Source organism: Perissodus microlepis, chromosome 3, assembly GCF_051167445.1.
Source record: "Perissodus microlepis isolate ML-2025 ecotype Zambia chromosome 3, ASM5116744v1, whole genome shotgun sequence".
In the NCBI taxonomy this organism is placed as follows: domain Eukaryota; kingdom Metazoa; phylum Chordata; class Actinopteri; order Cichliformes; family Cichlidae; genus Perissodus; species Perissodus microlepis.
This window is the reverse complement of record NC_140463.1, coordinates 43,335,580-43,353,747: the sequence shown is the minus strand read 5'-3', so window position 1 is coordinate 43,353,747 and position 18,168 is coordinate 43,335,580. Positions and strand designations below refer to the sequence as shown.

General features: G+C 42.3%; 1 protein-coding gene across 1 annotated transcript; it reads right to left on the bottom strand.

The window, feature by feature from the left end:
* Positions 1-1,853: 1,853 nt before the first annotated feature.
* On the bottom strand, positions 1,854-17,932 carry LOC146391627 (uncharacterized). Its single transcript, XM_084922882.1, has 6 exons — positions 17,893-17,932; positions 15,003-15,329; positions 14,807-14,917; positions 7,831-7,895; positions 2,296-2,331; positions 1,854-1,973 (listed from the first exon to the last, which is right to left on the bottom strand). Exons 1-6 carry the CDS (start codon positions 17,930-17,932, stop codon positions 1,854-1,856), a joined length of 699 nt encoding a protein of 232 aa, XP_084779008.1.
* Between the last annotated feature and the right edge of the window lie 236 nt (positions 17,933-18,168).

Here is an 18,168-nt window from a genome sequence, read left to right as displayed (position 1 = left end):
AAAAAACAAATTGTAAAAAACGATAATACACTATTGTGCACAATTTGCAAAAAAACTCAAACACTATATGCATTAAAATAAACTATTTCAAATTGTGCAATTTAATTTCAAAATGTCCCAGGAACTGTACAGAAAGGCACAAAATCAAACATAACTTTTAATAGTACCAGGGGACCTTTGAAAGGCCCAGGAGGAAAAAGAACCCCTACATTACCTATGAAAATTACACCACTTCCAGTTTTCTCAAGTAGTGTTTGGCATATGGCAGTTTGTACTGACAAGGTGTTGACATTTATTCCAGTGTAGGAAGTGCTATAAACAGTTGGCCGTCATGTCTGAATTACAGTGTTTTTATATGGACTTCGTACAGTTTCCTTTTAGCATAATAAACATGGGTAAATCACCTGGTTTAAATTTAGAGTGTGATGTACTGATGCTCCTTAGTGACTGTCCTGTTGTTCAGGCGTGAACTAACAGTCCCATTTTACTGCCAACCATGCGACAAACTAAGTGAGAATGTCTGCCAAATATCCAAGCTAACGCTAATGTCAGTGCAGCACACTGATCAGTACATTTCTATAATTATATTTATATATAATTATATAAAGCATAATTCCCTCATTAATCAAAGTGCTAAAATAACCTGGAATAGACAGCCTTAACGACTATGGAGCTATAGCCCTCACGTTTATAGTCATGACGTTTTTGAGCAGATGGTGTCCCAGCAAATCAGAGGCTGCCTACCGTTCTCCCTCGACCCCTACCAGGTTGCTTACAAAGCAAATCGGTCCATGGAGGGTTTCATCACCCTCACGATTCGCAAAGCACTGTGCCATGTGGAGAACAGGAAGAGCTACGTGAGCATGCACTTCGTGGACTATATTTCAATGTTCAACACCATAATCCCAGAAACCTCACCATCAAACTGGACCACCTTAAGATTCCACCTGTTCCTGGATCAAAGATTTCCCAACCAACTGGCCGCAGTCAGCCAGACTCACCCTGAACCTCTCCCCCCTACTGTCAATCAGCACCGGATCCCCAAAGGACTGCGTTCTCGACCCCCTAGTGTACAACATGACACAAATCCACTCAACCAACATCATCTTTAAGAATGCTGATGACACCTCCATGGTTGGGCTGATGTCCAGTGGAGATGAGACAGCGTACAGGGCAGAGGGAGAGAATTTGTCCCACTGGTGCTCAGAAAACAACCTGAAACTGAACATTGTTAAAATGAGAGCACTTATCATGGACTGCAAGAGACACAGAGAGGTCCACTCCCCTCTCAACATAAATGGAGAAAGGGTGTAATCTCTCTCCACCTTCAGGTTACTGGGCACCCAGATCTCTGCTTATCTCACCTGGACCCACAACACCAACACCCTGGTAAAGAAGGCCCAGCATATTTTTCCTGTAACTGTAACTATATAATACAAAATACAAGTTCAAATTATTTCTAAACATTCTCACTTTTTATTCTGCAAGCTCTCACATCACATCAAAATGTTTACCTTCATTGTTTTTAATTTATAATGTAGTTATGCTGCAGTGGTGAATGTTCATGCTAAACATGGCCAACATTTTAAGCAGGCTGCTCCAAGATTCAAGAAGGAGAAAAAACATATTTTGAATTATGATTTATGTACATCAACTCAGATACATCTACTGTAATACAAACTGTGAATGTAAGAGACAATTTGGCAATATAAATAGTTGATATATAAAAAATAATAACAGCGCAAATTTTGCACTGGTATTTATTAAAAAAACAAAACACAAAACCTAACAAACACACCAAATGCAGATACCCCACAAACTCAATAAACATTTTTTTCTCCTGCTCTGTCAGTCTATCGTGTAGCAGCATACACTACATTCGTATCCAGCTCTCTCAGTGGTACAGGCCTTCTGTAGTTTGCTTTTCGATGGAAACTCAAAGCTGCATAATTCATGGTATCAGAGATCACATTCTGTTAAAGAAAATGATTAAAGTCACTAATAACAAAACATTACATGTTAACATGTTAACATTCACCAGGACGAGACAAAGCCATCTAAGGTTAGAGGCAGGGTTTGAGTTAGATAAATGTCCACCGCTTGGAATTTGAATTGAATTTTCACCAGTTTTTGAGCAAATGGGAAAAAAACTGGTGATGGAAAAATTGTCATTTCAAAATAAATATACAGTATGTGACTTATTTTGGAAGGTAATATTATCCTAAACCTGGATAACTTTATTATGTGTTTACAAATCTTAATCCAAAGTTATAATTTGATATGAAAATAAATTACCTCACTGTGTTGTGGATTTTTCTTCATCATCTTGAGCTAAAAGAGAAACAAAAGAGAAACGTACATCCTTAAGTTATGAGGTCAATACCTTTGTATCTGCTATTTAAATTAAATCATATGGATACTGTAGGAGTGTTTAGCTGATTTTAGAGTTTAGAAATGTGTTAACATAGAATGTAGAACTATTGTAGAGACATTGCCCTCAATATAATAAAGGCCTCACTGTGTCGTGAACTTAGGAGTAGATTGTAGGAGACCCCTCCCCCACTTGAACTGTGAAAGTAAAACAGAGAGGAGTTAATGCTGAGTGGATATTTCCCAGAGAATGTTTGGGTGGGGGTCTCAATATTTGTAACTGGATAACTGTGGTCTGGAAGGGAGATGGGTTTTATGACTTAGGGAGTCACCTACACCCACAGTGTTTTAACTGTCACGCACACACATCCACACGCACACTCACTCATGTGCACTCACACATACACACAGGTATGCGTACACAGTCACACACGAGCACTCACATAGACACGTGGGAACGCGCACATGTAGGCATTCATGTGCTCGTGCACATAGACACAGACACAGAGTTTGCAGCACACCGTAGGGGGTTTTATGATGGGGACGCCTCTATAAAGCTGGCTGTAACGAACAAAGGGGTGAAGATTTTGGAGAGGGACACACCGGCCTCGTCTTCCCTTCTAGAAGTGCATGCTTAAATGAAGATGAATAAAGACGAATAAAGGTTTTGTGAAAATGACTACTGAGTCCGGTGCCATCTCTGGATGCTCGAGGAATAAAAAGAACCGGGGTAAAACTGATTTCTCAACAGTTTTGGTGCCGAAACCCTGGGATTCGCTCCAGGCCCAGAGAGGATGAATTGGCAGAGCTGAGATCGTGAAACTAGGCGAACAGAGAGCTAGCTCACATGATTAAAAGGTAAGCACGACCTGTTTATTTTCGAACCGTGCATATTGTTTAAAGCCTAAATTATCTGTTCGCTAAGTTGAACGTATCGCAGTGTAAATTCACTCAGTAGAAAAAAGGCGGCTAGTGTCCGTCTCAGTGCGTTAAAGCAAGAGACTTTTGTAAGAACTCCAAGTTGATGTTTAGCGCCCCGTAAGAAAATCTCAGTGCGTTAAAGCAGGAGATTTTTGTTACGGATTAATAGAATCGGTGTTTCATCCGTGGCGGTGTGTGATCCGTCTTAGTTATTAGGAAAAAGTGGCGGTGTGATCCGTCTTAGTTATTAGAAAAAGTGGCGGTGTGTGATCCGTCTTAGTTATTAGAAAAAGTGGCGGTGTGTGATCCGTCCCCGTGCGTTAAAGCAGGAAACGTGTGTTACTATTAGTTAGAAAGCGGGGTTTAAGGCCTTGTGGCGGCTGAGGGCCGTGTGTATGTTCTGAGTTTGGCAACTCAACCCATCTTCGGACGCGTCGTTGGGTCCTGTGGGACAGGAGCTAGGTTGGTAACCTGGGTATCGGGAACACCTTAAATAACTTGTGGTATCGCAAGAAATTAGTAGGTTATATAAATATATGAGTATACATAATAGTTATTATTCATAGATACCTACACCCTAAGTTCCTGTTATTCTTCTGAAAGAAACAGAATGAGGGTGTTGTTACAATGGTAATGCCAGGAGAGGCAGTATTGGTTCTGTGTTACATTAATGTGTAAGGAAGTGGAAGAAGAGTGTGTCCTGTAGGAGGCAGCAGAAAATGGATACTCCTGTTCTGTACATGCACTGAAAAGAAGGTTCAGTAAACCAGTTGCAACGATACTTCATTGTAAGTCTCAGTTATTGTATTTTTATTTTTTGAAGATGCAACATCTTTTTGGCGACGAGGACGTTTAGGGGGAAGGAGTTTGGGCGATCGGACTGAAAGAAAAGAGAAGAAGAAAAAAAAAAAGTGATGGAGTCGGCTACAGGTTTGGCTAGTTTTTCAAAGAATGCAAAAGTTTTCGGCTGGAAATAGAAGGCAGTAAGCTCGAAGCGGAAATGGCTACAATTGGCACGCTAGTAGCGTTCGATCCAAAGAATCAGACTTGGGATGAGTATACGGAAATACTCGAGCAGTTTTTCGCAGCTAACGGGATCGACGATGCAGAGAAACAAAGAGCGATATTAATAAGTGTCGTCGGAGCAGCGACGTACAGCTTGATGCGAAACCTTATCAGCCCGGCCAAGCCCAAAGACAAAACCTTCCAAGAGCTGGTGCTTCTGATGAAAAATCACTTCGATCCGAAGCCCAGTGAAATTGTGCAAAGGTATAAGTTCGACTCTCGCTCCCGCAAGCCGAATGAAACCGTCATGGAATATGTAGCGGAGCTGCGTCGCCTGGCACAGGATTGTAACTATGGCAACACGTTACAACAGATGTTGAGAGATAGGATCGTCTGCGGAATTAAGGATGACCGAATTCAGAGACGTCTCTTGTCAGAAATAGATCTCACTTTTGACAAGGCTCTGTCAATTGCAGTAGCCATGGAGACTGCAAATAAAAATGCACAGGATCTGCAGACCTCAGGAGCGTCAGCAAAATGTTTCAGTCTCGCTAGAGGACAACAGGAGAGTCGTACCTTTAAAACAGAAAATAAAGAGTGTTATCGTTGCAAAGGAACCAAGCACACAGCAGCAGACTGTAAGTACAAACAAGAAAAATGTCATGCTTGTGGTAAAATGGGACACATAGCTAGAGCTTGTAGAAGCAAGACTAAACTGAACCAGAAAAAGTATGGATCGACATATGTAAAGAAAGAAAAAAAGCAGAGTTCACACTACAGTACTCACAATGTGGGCGATAAAGCAGATAACAACAAAACTGATAGCTCTGAAGATGACTCTTTCATGTTGAACTGTGTCAAGTGCAGTCAAGGGCACAAAAGAAAACTGTTCAAGTTAGGGCGTGGCAGTGTGGTACACTTGAGAAGAGTAGACCCCTACACTGTGGATATGCAAATTGATGGAAAAAAGGTGAACTTTGAAATAGACACTGGATGTTGCCTAACAGTCATGAACGAAGCAACATTCAGAGAAACAGGGAAAGACAGCAAGCCCCCCAGCCTGCAGCCCATCAAAATCAAGCTCGAAACTTATACAGGGGATCCTGTTAAGGTGATTGGTGCAACACGAGTCAGCGTCAAATACAAGCAGCAGAAAAAACATCTGCCCCTGGTGGTGGTCGAAGGCGACGGCCCCAGCTTGCTAGGTCGAGCTTGGCTCGAGGAAATTAAATTGGACTGGGGTGAAGTGAAAAACAGTCCTAACAACAGAAAGCTGCACCAAGTCAAAACAACAGAAAAAACACTTCAGCAAGTGTTAAGGAAACATGAGAATGTATTCAAAGAGGAGTTGGGCACCCTGAAAGGAATGAAAGCTGCTATTCATGTGAAAAGTGATGCCACCCCACGCTTCTTCCGTCCACGTTCTGTCCCCTTTGCTATGCGAGCAAAAGTCGATGAGGAAATAGACCGACTGTTGAAAGAAGGCATCATCTCGCCAGTAAAATATGCTGAATGGGCGGCACCAGTAGTGCCACTCCTGAAGCCCACAGGGACAATAAGACTGTGTGGGGATTATAAGCTTACTGTAAATACCGTGGCTTCACTGGAGCAGTACCCCATACCCAGAATGGAGGACTTGTTTGCCACACTGTCCGGGGGTAAGCAGTTCTCAAAATTAGACATGAGCCACGCTTACCAGCAAATCCTCTTGGATGACGAATCGAAAAAGTACGTGACAGTAAACACATCTCGGGGGCTGTTCACGTATAACAGATTGCCTTTTGGAGTGGCCTCTGCTCCAGCAATATTCCAGAGGACCATGGAAAGTCTTTTGAAGGGGATACCTCACGTAGCGGTGTATTTAGATGACATCTTAGTGACTGGAGTGGATGAAGTAAGCCATCTACAGAACCTGGATGAGGTGTTGACCCGGTTGGAGGAAGCTGGGTTGAGGTTAAAGAGGTGCAAGTGTGCCTTCATCCAAGAGAAAGTGGAGTACTTGGGGCACATAGTGGATGCCCAGGGGCTCCACCCAATGGAAAAGAAAGTTAAAGCAATCATGGATGCACCTACCCCCACAAATGTCACTGAACTGAAAGCATACTTAGGTTTGCTAAATTACTACAACAAATTCCTTCCAAACCTGGCAACCCTGTTGGCACCCTTACATGAACTTTTGAGACACGAGGTACGGTGGACATGGCAAAAGAGACAAGAGGAAGCATTTCAGAAATCCAAGAACCTGTTGAACTCAGCAGAGGTGTTAGTTCATTATTCTGCTGACCGTGAGTTGGTTCTCTCATGTGATGCATCCCCATACGGCGTAGGTGCCGTATTGTCACATAAGATGGAGGATGGAAGCGAGAGACCTTTGGGGTTCATGTCACGCACACTCTCTCCTGCTGAGAAAAAGTATTCTCAGCTTGACAAAGAAGGTTTAGCTGTGATATTTGGCATCAAGAAATTTCACAAATACTTGTATGGCCGAGTTTTCATGATTTACACAGATCATAAACCCCTAATTTCATTGTTCAATGAAAAGAAGCCTATACCTCAGATGGGCTCACCAAGAGTACAAAGATGGGCCGTGACATTGAGTGCTTACGAGTACAACATCAGGTACAAGCCAGGAAAACACCATGAAAACGCGGATGCGCTCAGCCGGTTGCCGGTACCAGACTCAGCACCTGAGCAAGAGATGGCTGAGCAGGTTTTAATGATGGATGTACTGGATGACACATTAGTGGACACTGCACAGATCAAACGATGGACAGCTAAGGATGTCTTGTTGTCGCGAGTCCACGAGTACACCTTAAAAGGCTGGCCAACTGAGACCGATGCCTGTTTGAAGCCATATCGACAGAGAAAGCTGGAACTGAGTGTGAGGGATGGTTGCGTGCTCTGGGGAGCCCGAGTAATTATTCCCACCAAAGGCCGAGACAAAATATTGAAACTCCTGCACCAGACTCATACAGGCATGTCGAAGATGAAAGGCTTGGCAAGGTCGTATGTATGGTGGCCAGGGATGGATGAGAACATTGAAAGAGAAGTGCAGGCATGTGAGGAGTGTCAGAAACACTACAAGTCACCACCTACTGCACCATTACACCCTTGGGAGTGGCCGGAGTCACCATGGTCCAGAATCCATGTGGACTATGCAGGGCCTTTCCTCGGGGAGATGTTTCTAATCATTGTGGATGCTCATTCCAAGTGGATGGACATTTACCCTGTGAAATCCTCTACATCACAGGTAACTATAGAGAAACTGCGCCAGAGTTTCAGTGTGTTTGGACTACCTAAAATGTTAGTTTCAGATAACGGAACATGTTTCACAAGTGCTGAATTTGAGTCATTCATGAAGCAGAATGGAATTGACCATGTGAGATCAGCACCTTTCCACCCTTCTTCAAATGGGCTGGCTGAGAGGGCGGTCCAGACCTTTAAGGAGGGGATGAAGAAAGTCAAAGGTGATACCTTGCACACCAGACTGTCCCGATTTCTGTTCAGTTATCGCATCACACCGCATGCCACTACTGGTTTATCACCTGCCGAGTTGATGATGTCACGGAGACTCAGATCAGTTTTGGACTTGCTCATGCCTGATGTGAAAACAAAAGTGCAGCACAAACAATTGAAACAGAAAGAAAATCATGACACCAAGAAAAGACTGAGAAGTTTCACACCGGGAGACAAGGTCTTCATCAGAAACTACTCCTATGGCCCGAAGTGGATTCCCGCAGTCATTGTGAGAGCATCGGGTCCAGTGTCTTACATTGTTACCATTGGATCAGGTCAAACTGTGAAGCGGCACGTGGATCAGGTGAGAGCAAGAGTGGCTGACACTGTTCCCAGTACACCAGACAGGGAGGTGGAGCCATTGCTTGACAAAGAATCAGTGCCTGAGTGCTGCTTGCCATCGGAGTTGGACACAGCGCCACAACCTCCGGCAATGGAGTTGCCTTATGCTCCGGAGACTCCGGCTCCCGGAGACTCTTCAGTGACACCCGTGTTGCGACGTTCCCAGAGAGAGAGACGTCCACCAGAGACTTTAAAGGACTTTGTTAGGTAGAGTGAGATCTTCCAGAAATAGAGCAACAATGCGCTCTGATCTCACAGGAAGGACGTACCTTCCTAGTTAGTTAAAAAAAAAAAAAAGAGAAACGTGGAAACCTATGTACAGTTGTATGGTTGTATGGTTACCTTAATTACATGTTGATTGCTTGTTAAGCATTCTTTAGATAAACAGTTAGTTTGTAAGTCAAGGGAGTTGTTGACTTAAGGGGGGAGGAGATGTGGTATCGCAAGAAATTAGTAGGTTATATAAATATATGAGTATACATAATAGTTATTATTCATAGATACCTACACCCTAAGTTCCTGTTATTCTTCTGAAAGAAACAGAATGAGGGTGTTGTTACAATGGTAATGCCAGGAGAGGCAGTATTGGTTCTGTGTTACATTAATGTGTAAGGAAGTGGAAGAAGAGTGTGTCCTGTAGGAGGCAGCAGAAAATGGATACTCCTGTTCTGTACATGCACTGAAAAGAAGGTTCAGTAAACCAGTTGCAACGATACTTCATTGTAAGTCTCAGTTATTGTATTTTTATTTTTTGAAGATGCAACATAACTAAAGCTAGGTGTTGGATCCTAGTCGCGGTTGATAACATGCATGAGAGTGGGGGCAAGTTGCTTCTTAGTGAGAGTACGACTGCTTGGCTCAGCCCACTGATTGCAGTGTGTGTAGATTGTGTGTGTGTGTGAAAGCGCAGTTAGAGTCTGTGTCTCGTCTGAAGTACGGGAGTAAATTAAAGTAACAAAAAGAATTCGTGTCTAAAAGTGTGTGTTTGTGGTGTGCAGAAATCGCGGCAGGAGGCCGTGTCACGAGTTGTTGCAAACTGTGAAGTCAATTGGGGGGTTTAATTTGGTTTTATATTTTTTAGGGGAAGAGAAACCACGGTATCGAGTCCGTGGCGCAGTTTGAATAATTTGTGCGGACGGCACCCGCTCTGTGTGCCGTTTAGGGCGTTGTCCGGAATAAGCAGAGGAAGAAGTGTCTCGCAGAAAGTTTGAATGGGACTGCTAGAAGCATGAGGTGTGTGTGAGCCAGCCTCGAGGGGCGGGTTCACAGGTGGAACGAACGAAGAGTAAAATGTGCGTGTGTGTGAGAGAGAAAGAAAAGGTGGGGGCGAGTGATCAGCCTGTGAGTGTGTGTGAATTCCTTGATGACAAATAGGGAGACAAAGTACATTAGTTGATTTTCTGTGAAATAATAAGTAGTCAAGAAATCGTAGTGATTAAATAGGAGAAAATGAACTAAAGTAAATAAAGCAAATTAAAAAGTGGATTAGTGTTAAAGTAATGATAAATAAATTGATAAAATTAACAGTGACATTTAAAGGTGATCAAGTACTCAAGGATGAATGGAGAATTTGATTGCTGACTGTATGACAGCTGTTGGGGTGAAAGGAAGATGAGGTTGGAGGAGTGAGTTAACAGGTTAATGTGTGGGTGTAAAACAATGGGGTAAAAAAAGAGAGAGAAAGAAAATGATGAAAACAAAGAAAATAAAAAGTGTGGAAGTGTGAGTGGGAAATTGTCTCCAACTGGGGGAAGTAGTGACACTACAGGTCATCTTCTTCCCCTGCTGGACACAAAAGAAAACATAATTTGGAGTGTGGTGGATGAAAATAATTAACAACAACATCAAGAAGATTTTTGTGTTTGCGGTTAAGAACAAATAAAAATTTTATTTTTGGGGTTTAAAGTCAGTAGAGTTCAAAACAAAATAAGTAGAGATGTGTTGCTTTAGGAGTGATGAAAACATATGCAGTCACAGTGAATAATGAAAGTCTCTCAGTCTGTCGATTACAGGTGGGGAACGGACCTGGATCAATTCTCCATGGGAAGCAGTCGGAAGAAAATTATAGGTTAAAATCATTAGAAAAAAATAAAAACACCCAGCCAGAATTTTTTGGCTGAATTGTTTTGCAGCTTCCCGTCCTCATCCTGAACAAGCAAGCTCCAAGGAAGCTGATCTCTCCCTGAAGACACAGAGTGCAGTTTCAGAAGCATAAGCATGAACATCAACAGTGGACAGGAGTCCAAGAGACAATACCAGAGTTCTGAGCAGAGAGGTCCAGCAGCGCTGTGGGCAAACGGCATCAGCAAGAGAAGATCCACCATCTAGATTGGATGGATGGAGATGCGTTTCCAGCAAGCTGCAACCTCACTGTGTGTGAAGGACTTTTGAGAAGACTGTCTGAGTTTGACATTTGCCATGTTTGGAGTGAGATGGCAATGAAAGAGACAGTGGGACAAAGAGATACACGGGACAAAGCTGAAGAAAACTGACTGCCATTGGACTGAAAAGTGGGAGAGAAGAAAAGGAGCAGAAGAGGGCTGAGGCTGCTGTTTTAGTGTGGGGAATCAAATTAGGTTAAGGAATCCGGGGAGACAAGCGACTGCCTGGAAGTGGAGGGTTGACACAGTGTCCAGACCACCACAAAAGGGGGAGGGAGACAAGCACTGAGGTATGCAAGTGTACTGTTAGAAAAATGGAAAGGTGACACCACACATGCAGATAATATGCACTAGAGATAACAAAAATCATACACAAAGTGTAACACATTACAAGAGGGTATTTGTAGAAGGGGTTAACAACACACAGTGTGGTTGCCTATGGTAACCTGCAAGCATTTGGGGTTTAGCTGTGCCTGACTATGACAGAGTTTTTCATTTAGATGTTTCTGAAACAAAATTTGGAGTGAACGGAGTTTTGTTTCAGAAAAAAGGGGGAAGGTACATAAAAGGATACATAAAAACAGAAAATGTATTAACCCGACTAACACACAGACACACACACACGTAATGAAGATCAAACACAATTTTAAGTAGGTAATACTGTTACCATCATCCTGTCTGGTTTATTGAGTGGGTTGAGAACTGATACATAGACGACTGAATTAGTATTATTTTGGGGAACATGATAGCAGGGGTGAACAGAATCCTGCAGCCAGAGTTTAAATGAGTGAAACTAGCAGATTTTTTGTTTTTGTTTTGTTTTGTTTGGTTTTTGTTTCTGAAGTATGGGGAAGGTTTTACCATGGCACCAAGTTTTAGATTTGGTGTTTTCTCACCTATAAGAGAAAGAATATTCTGTGACAAGTCTTAAGACCGGGCTTCTGTATTTTTTATTTTCTTTTGTTTTTCAGTTTTATTTGTCATTTTTCATTTTATTTTTATTTTTTGAACAGTGCACTGATTTCTGTTTGTGAATTTCTTTTCTTTAAGCAGATCTGCACGATTAGAACAGAAAGCGCTGTACGACACGTCGTCGAGAAAATTGTTACAAGTGAGCTTCTCCACATTAAAATGGGCTCAGGAGAAAGCCACTTATTTGGGACAATTAGAAAATGAGAGTCCCTGCCTAAAAAGGATTCAGCGAGGTAATCCGATCTAAAGTTCTTCTTTTTCTTTTTGAAATGACGTCATTTTGCTGAGAGTGGAAACTAAATGCGACGATAGGTTCCACTATCAGCAAAGAATGAATGAATGTATGAATGAATGAGTGAAAGAGAAAAAAACTGATTGGTAAAAGCTGACAAAAGCTGACAAGACTTGACCACGACTCAAGGTTAACCTCCACCTAGACAGGACAAAAGGGTGGATGAATTTATGTGTTTCCTTTTACAGGAGCAGAAAGATGACAGCAACATTCGAGGTTGCGTGATGGTTTAACCTTTTAAATGCCATTTTCTGTGTTTGTGAATCTACCAGGGGTGTGTTATTCATGGGCTTGTGTTGCTCACAGAACTTACTGTGAGAAAGTGTGTACACACCTGCGCAGCGCTAACATTTGCATTCTCTTTTCTACAGCATTACAGTTCTTCATGTGATTTGATGATGTGATTTCTAACAGAACAATTGGTGGATGTTTGTTTCTTTACTACAGGTTATGAGTTGGTGATGCTGTTACACTGTGTTGTTGGGAAAATGTTGAAGGTTACTTTGACGATGTGAATAACGTGAGAAATTTCCTGTGTTGAAACCAGTGTCATTCTTTTTACAGCAGGCTTAATTTTATGGCCTTTTACGGCACCTCTGGAATGTGGATGGCCGACACCTGCCCACCACACGATCATGTGTGTTGCTAATGTTTGTTTTCTTTAAGAGTGCATATGGAGGATTCAGCAGAAGCGGACAAGTGACATGAGAAAAACAAATAAGGGATGCAGTGTTTATGGAATAGTTGAAGATGGGCTATTGAGCTCATAGTGATAAAATGGGTGGAGTGACATTGTTTAAGGAAAGTCACAGATTAAATTGTGGAATAAATTGGGATGATTCATGATTTGGGACAAATTATGGTAATAATAGTGATTTAATAATTGGAGAAAACCTGCACATGATACTTGTCTGTTATGCTGAGTACTTTATCACTCTTATGATCTACAGTTGGTTGCAAATGTGAAGTTTGATTTAACAGATTTGTCTTCCAGGTTACAGGCTCCAGGTGGAGCTGGGAGTTAAACAAGCTTAACATGTGACTGCTGATTAATGTTTTTACACAGGGTTACAGGTTGGAGTATGGCTGCTCCAAGTGGGAAACCCTGGAGATTGTTTTAGAGAGAATGTGCAACATTCTTGTGCATGTCTCATTGGGGAGTTGACACATGGTGGAAGCCATGTGGCAAGAGGAGTGTTATTTTTTAATCTGTAGATGTCGTGAGGTGCCATGACGAGAAGGAGTGGCTGAGAGGATCGTCCACAAGATGGGAGCTGAGGCCAGGAGAGAGGCTTCAGGAGGATCAGAGATCATCTTCAGCACAGCAGACATCACACAGAGAGCTGTGCTACTGAGCTTCCAGGAGATCAAGAGGATACTTCCCACAGCAAGATTTTAAATAAAATGAAAGATTCAATGTTGACGCTGAGGAAGACAACTAAGGTGTACGACGTGCTCTGCCTTAAATCTTCAGCAGCTTTGGAACATGAGAACCTGAGGGATGGAGAGAGCGTGCCAAGCTCCAAAAGTGACAGCGCAGAGGATGGAATTGTGATTCTGTGTGAGGCACAAATACTAGGAGACTGGGAAATAGTTGACACCACTTTTCCCAAGGATGAAGATCACCTAAAGTGTGTCACTTTGCCATGCAGATTTGATGCTCTGCAGAGAAGCCTTCTGTGAGGGAGAGATGTAAACAGACGAGCCTTTTATCTACATTTAAATCATGTCAACTTCTCTAGGCTGGTTGAGGGGGAATTGGAGAGAAACGGTAGTGTTAGGTGTGACTGTTGTTATTTTAACTGTGATTTTTCTTATAAGTGAATTGCCCAGAGACAGACCTTAATCCATTCCAGCGACTCCACCAAAAAAGGGGGCGTTTGCGCCATGTTTGGGGATATGTATTGTACTTTCATCCCAAATAACACAGTTCCCGACGGCTCTGTGACCCGAGTTCTGGAAGGCCTAAAGACGTTGTCCACCACAATGTATGAGCATTCGGGATTAGATGACCTGCTGGAAGCGTGGATGACCTCTGTCTTTGGGCAATGGAAAGATTTCATTATGTTAATTATGGTTTCTTTGTCTGTTTTTATTGCAGTATTAGTGACATGTGGGTGTTGCTGTGTGCCTTGTATCAGAGCCTTGTTCGTAAGACTCATCAATCGTGCTGTGGGAGAATCTGATACAAAGGCAGACACCATGATGCCACTTTTGGGAAATGGGGAGTCACAGTATGAAAACATTATGGTGAGGGATTTAGTTTAGTTTTATCTGCCATAGGGCAGATAAAAAGGGGGATTTGTAGGAGTGTTTAGCTGATTTTAGAATTTAGAAATGTGTTAACATAGAATGTAGAACTATTGTAGAGACATTGCCCTCAATATAATAAAGGCCTCACTGTGTCGTGAACTTAGGAGTAGATTGTAGGAGACACCTCCCCCACTTGAACTGTGAAAGTAAAACAGAGAGGAGTTAATGCTGAGTGGATATTTCCCAGAGAATGTTAGGGTGGGGGTCTCAATATTTGTAACTGGATAACTGTGATCTGGAAGGGAGATGGGTTTTATGACTTAGGGAGTCACCTACACCCACAGTGTTTTAACTGTCACGCACACACATCCACACGCACACTCACTCATGTGCACTCACACATACACACAGGTATGCGTACACAGTCACACACGAGCACTCACATAGACACGTGGGAACGCGCACATGTAGGCATTCATGTGCTCGTGCACATAGACACAGACACAGAGTTTGCAGCACACCGTAGGGGGTTTTATGATGGGGACGCCTCTATAAAGCTGGCTATAACGAACAAAGGGGTGAAGATTTTGGAGAGGGACACACCGGCCTCGTCTTCCCTTCTAGAAGTGCATGCTTAAATGAAGATGAATAAAGATTAATAAGGGTTTTGTGAAAATGACTACTGAGTCCGGTGCCATCTCTGGATGCTCGAGGAATAAAAAGAACCGGGGTAAAACTGATTTCTCAACAATACCTGTAGGAAATTTCCTGATTTTGACAATCAGAACAATGATGACCAGCAGAAGGAAAACAGTTAGCCCACTCAGGATGATACTTAACGGATTTGTTAATCCATCAGATAATTCTAAAAAATAGAAAATACAAAATTATAGTATACTACCTATTTTAACTAAACACATATATAAAAAGACAGACACAGGGTTATTTACCTTGAACCTTTAAATATGTTACAATTACTAGCTTGTCATTGAGTTTCTCTCCACAGAAATACAGCCCCGAGTCAGATGAATTTACTTGTTTGATTTTGAGAAATACCACAGACGTGTTGGATGACGTGCAAATTTTTTTTCCATCACAGGAAAAAACCTTTTCAGAGGTTAACATAGACGAGATGCAACTGATGTTGGGACTGCTGGTCATTTTAAACCAAAATATGCGGGAGTGAAATCTGCTAAAATTGGAGCACTTCACTGTGACTTCTTCACCAGGCTGAACCTCGACAGTGTAAAACTGTGCGACTGAGGACGAGATCCAACCTAAAACAAACCAGGAATCCTAAACTTGAAATTCAACAGGAACCAAACATCGAATTACACCATCCATGAAGCGTCTACACCAGGGGTCGGCAACCCTAGGCACGCGTGCCACAGCTGGCACGCAAAGGGTTAACTGATGGCACGACCATAGCTGGACTGGCCATCGGGCCGATGATTTTTTATTTATTTTTTTGTAACAGTATAAACAATCAAAGGTGGTGGATTGGCCAGATGCTGGCCGGTGTATAAAAATAACTCAGTTGTTTGGTGGTGGCTATGGTGTAGCTTCCACAGATTCAGTAACATTAGCAAGTGGTGGAGGCCAGCAGGTGGATGAGAGAAAGGGGAGGCAGGAGGAGGAGAGACCCGAGGCGGCCGCCGGTCCGAGTGTCAGGTGAACTGAATTTCAGGTAAGAAGTTATGACCTGCAGTCTATCTGGGTCAGATATAAAGCAGGTTTAGGTGTAGTTTATTTTCGTTGTGCTGACTTTTTACAGTCAGTTACAATAACTCGTACTGCGTACTAGCTAGCATGAACTTTATTTTATTCATAAGTTAGTAGAGTTGCCAACCGCCCCGTAAAAAGACGGAATCGTCCCGTATTCAGAGAAAATATTATGCGTTTCGTGTTGAGCTGAAAAGGAACAGTTTGTCCCGGACTTCAGCTACAATGAAAAAGACACAAAGCTGGAGTTATTCTGTCGTTACGCTGCACAGCTGTTTCTTCTTCTCTCATTCTCCCTCTCCTGTTGCTACTTCAATCATGAAACTGATCAATGATCAGCTGATCGGCTTTTCTCTCGTTTGTTTATCGTCCACTTTGCGCCAGAAAGAGGAAACCGTCGGATGTCGCGCTAAACAACAGCAGCACATTTAAGCTTGTTTAAGTTGTTAGAATTTATTTAATATTAATTTCTAGTATCAGCTGATGGTTGCTGGAGCCACAGCTGTAAACCTGCTGGTCATGATGTCGGTTTGGATATGTGGTGAGAGGGAAACATGAAGATGAAACCAGGAGATGTCCTTACTGAATCATCAGAGCTGAACAGGTGATGGAGAAACAGGTTTACCTTTTAGGTGACATGAATGAGTTGAAGGGAAGTTATGATCTGTTTCTGAGAGACAAATAACACCAGGATCCTTTGTAGCTGACAACTGGTAACTGTGCAGGGGCGGGTCTGGCAAAGTTTTGCCAGGGGGGCCAGGTGGGGCATTAACAGGGAGAGGGGGGCACAAAGATATACTTTCTTATTCTCATTTAAAATGTCTGGCTGTTATTAAATAACTATCTGAAGCTTACAACCAAAGTTTTTATCTGATGTAAAATGTATAGAAATCATACATATACCAACAAGACAGCGTACATCACTGTCACAACAGCGTTTGTTTTCATTCAAAGCCTTTATGGCTTTAATACCTGGTGGGCTGGTCTCTAGTCAAAATGCCAGGGCCGATTTTTTGTCCCAGTCCAGCCCTGGGCACGACACACAGTGAATTAATCTGAGAAGGTGCATCAAAAAATAAATGGCCGCGCCAGCGGTGCACATCGCAAATCAGCTTGCATAGACACATTAGTTGTGCCGCTTCTTAATGACGGTATCTTAGCTAACAACCCCAACTACCAGATTCAACTTGTAAATGGCTAAAAATATCTTTACCTACTGGTGAGAGGGACGTTGTTAGCTTTCCACATTCCGCCACTTCAAAAGCTTCAGGAGCTCCGCTCAGCACAGCATCAGCACCACGGAGATACACGGATACATCCGTAGACTCGAGACAGAATTCACAATGCATTTTTGGGACTTTCAGGTGTTTGGACCAATGTTTTATTTTCTGATCAAACCAGAAAGCTTTAATGAGCAGCTAGATTTGTCTTGCATTAACTGGCTGAGTTAATGCCAGTTAATGCAACATCGAAGCAGCTGGAATCCATAGGTGTGCGTGTTCATGGAGCTGCATTTTCACCTGCTGGACATCAGTACCTGACAAGCTTAACTGTCTTTAGAACATTGCAGAGGCCTTATTGACAGTATTTGGCTCTACATATCTGTGTGAGCAGATTTTCTCTCACATGAGTGTCCTCAGGTAGCTGTCTGAATGCTGGACACTCGGAGACCTGTGTCTCTGAGTGGGAGACCAGAGATCACATTAACATGTGTATCCCTGTATTAACAAACGTGCCATATTGGCCCAGTTTATTTTTCTTATCATTGTTGTGAGGAGACCATAAATAGCATTTATATTTTCTGTTGTACAGTTCATTTGCTGTTATGGATAAAAAGTGTCTTTTTTTGTTTCAAAATAGCTGATAACTATTCGCTGACAGCTGCCAACATCTGCGAACAAATATAATTCTATAAAGTGGTTCTATATAGTGTGTAACTGTTAATATAGAGCGTTATTAAATTTATTGCTAATGCAATCATATGGCACACTGACTTTAGATGGCACTTGTCATCAGAAAGGTTGCCGAACCCTGGTCTACACGATTCTTTTTGGCTCGATTATCGTACAGAATGAAGGGTTGAAACTGTACTGAGAAAAAAGGGAAAAGTGTACTTACTAAAGATGCAGGGAAAAAGTGGCACCAAGGTAAAGTTCATTATTGTGCGTACCACCACTACAATGTCTGTAAGTGAACTATGCTCCAGTAAAAGTTATCTCTATATAAAGAGACGACTGCTCTTTCATATTGGCGGCTGCTCAGTGGCTGAGCAAATTTGCTAAAAAAGCAAATTTGCTTTTTTAGCAAATGGTGAAAACTGACAGCTGAAAACAAAAAGCAGAATATCATTATCATTATTGTATGACAGATTTTATATAATGTAGATAGTATTTT

Coding starts and splice junctions, on each gene's coding strand:
- LOC146391627 (XM_084922882.1), bottom strand. CDS start 17,932: ATGAACTTTACCTTGGTGCCACTTTTTCCCTGCATCTTTA. Junction 14,918..15,002: donor AACATATTTAAAGGTTCAAG/GTAAATAACCCT, acceptor TCTATTTTTTAG/AATTATCTGATGGATTAACA. Junction 7,896..14,806: donor AATCAGGAAATTTCCTACAG/GTATTGTTGAGA, acceptor TTTTCACATCAG/GCATGAGCAAGTCCAAAACT.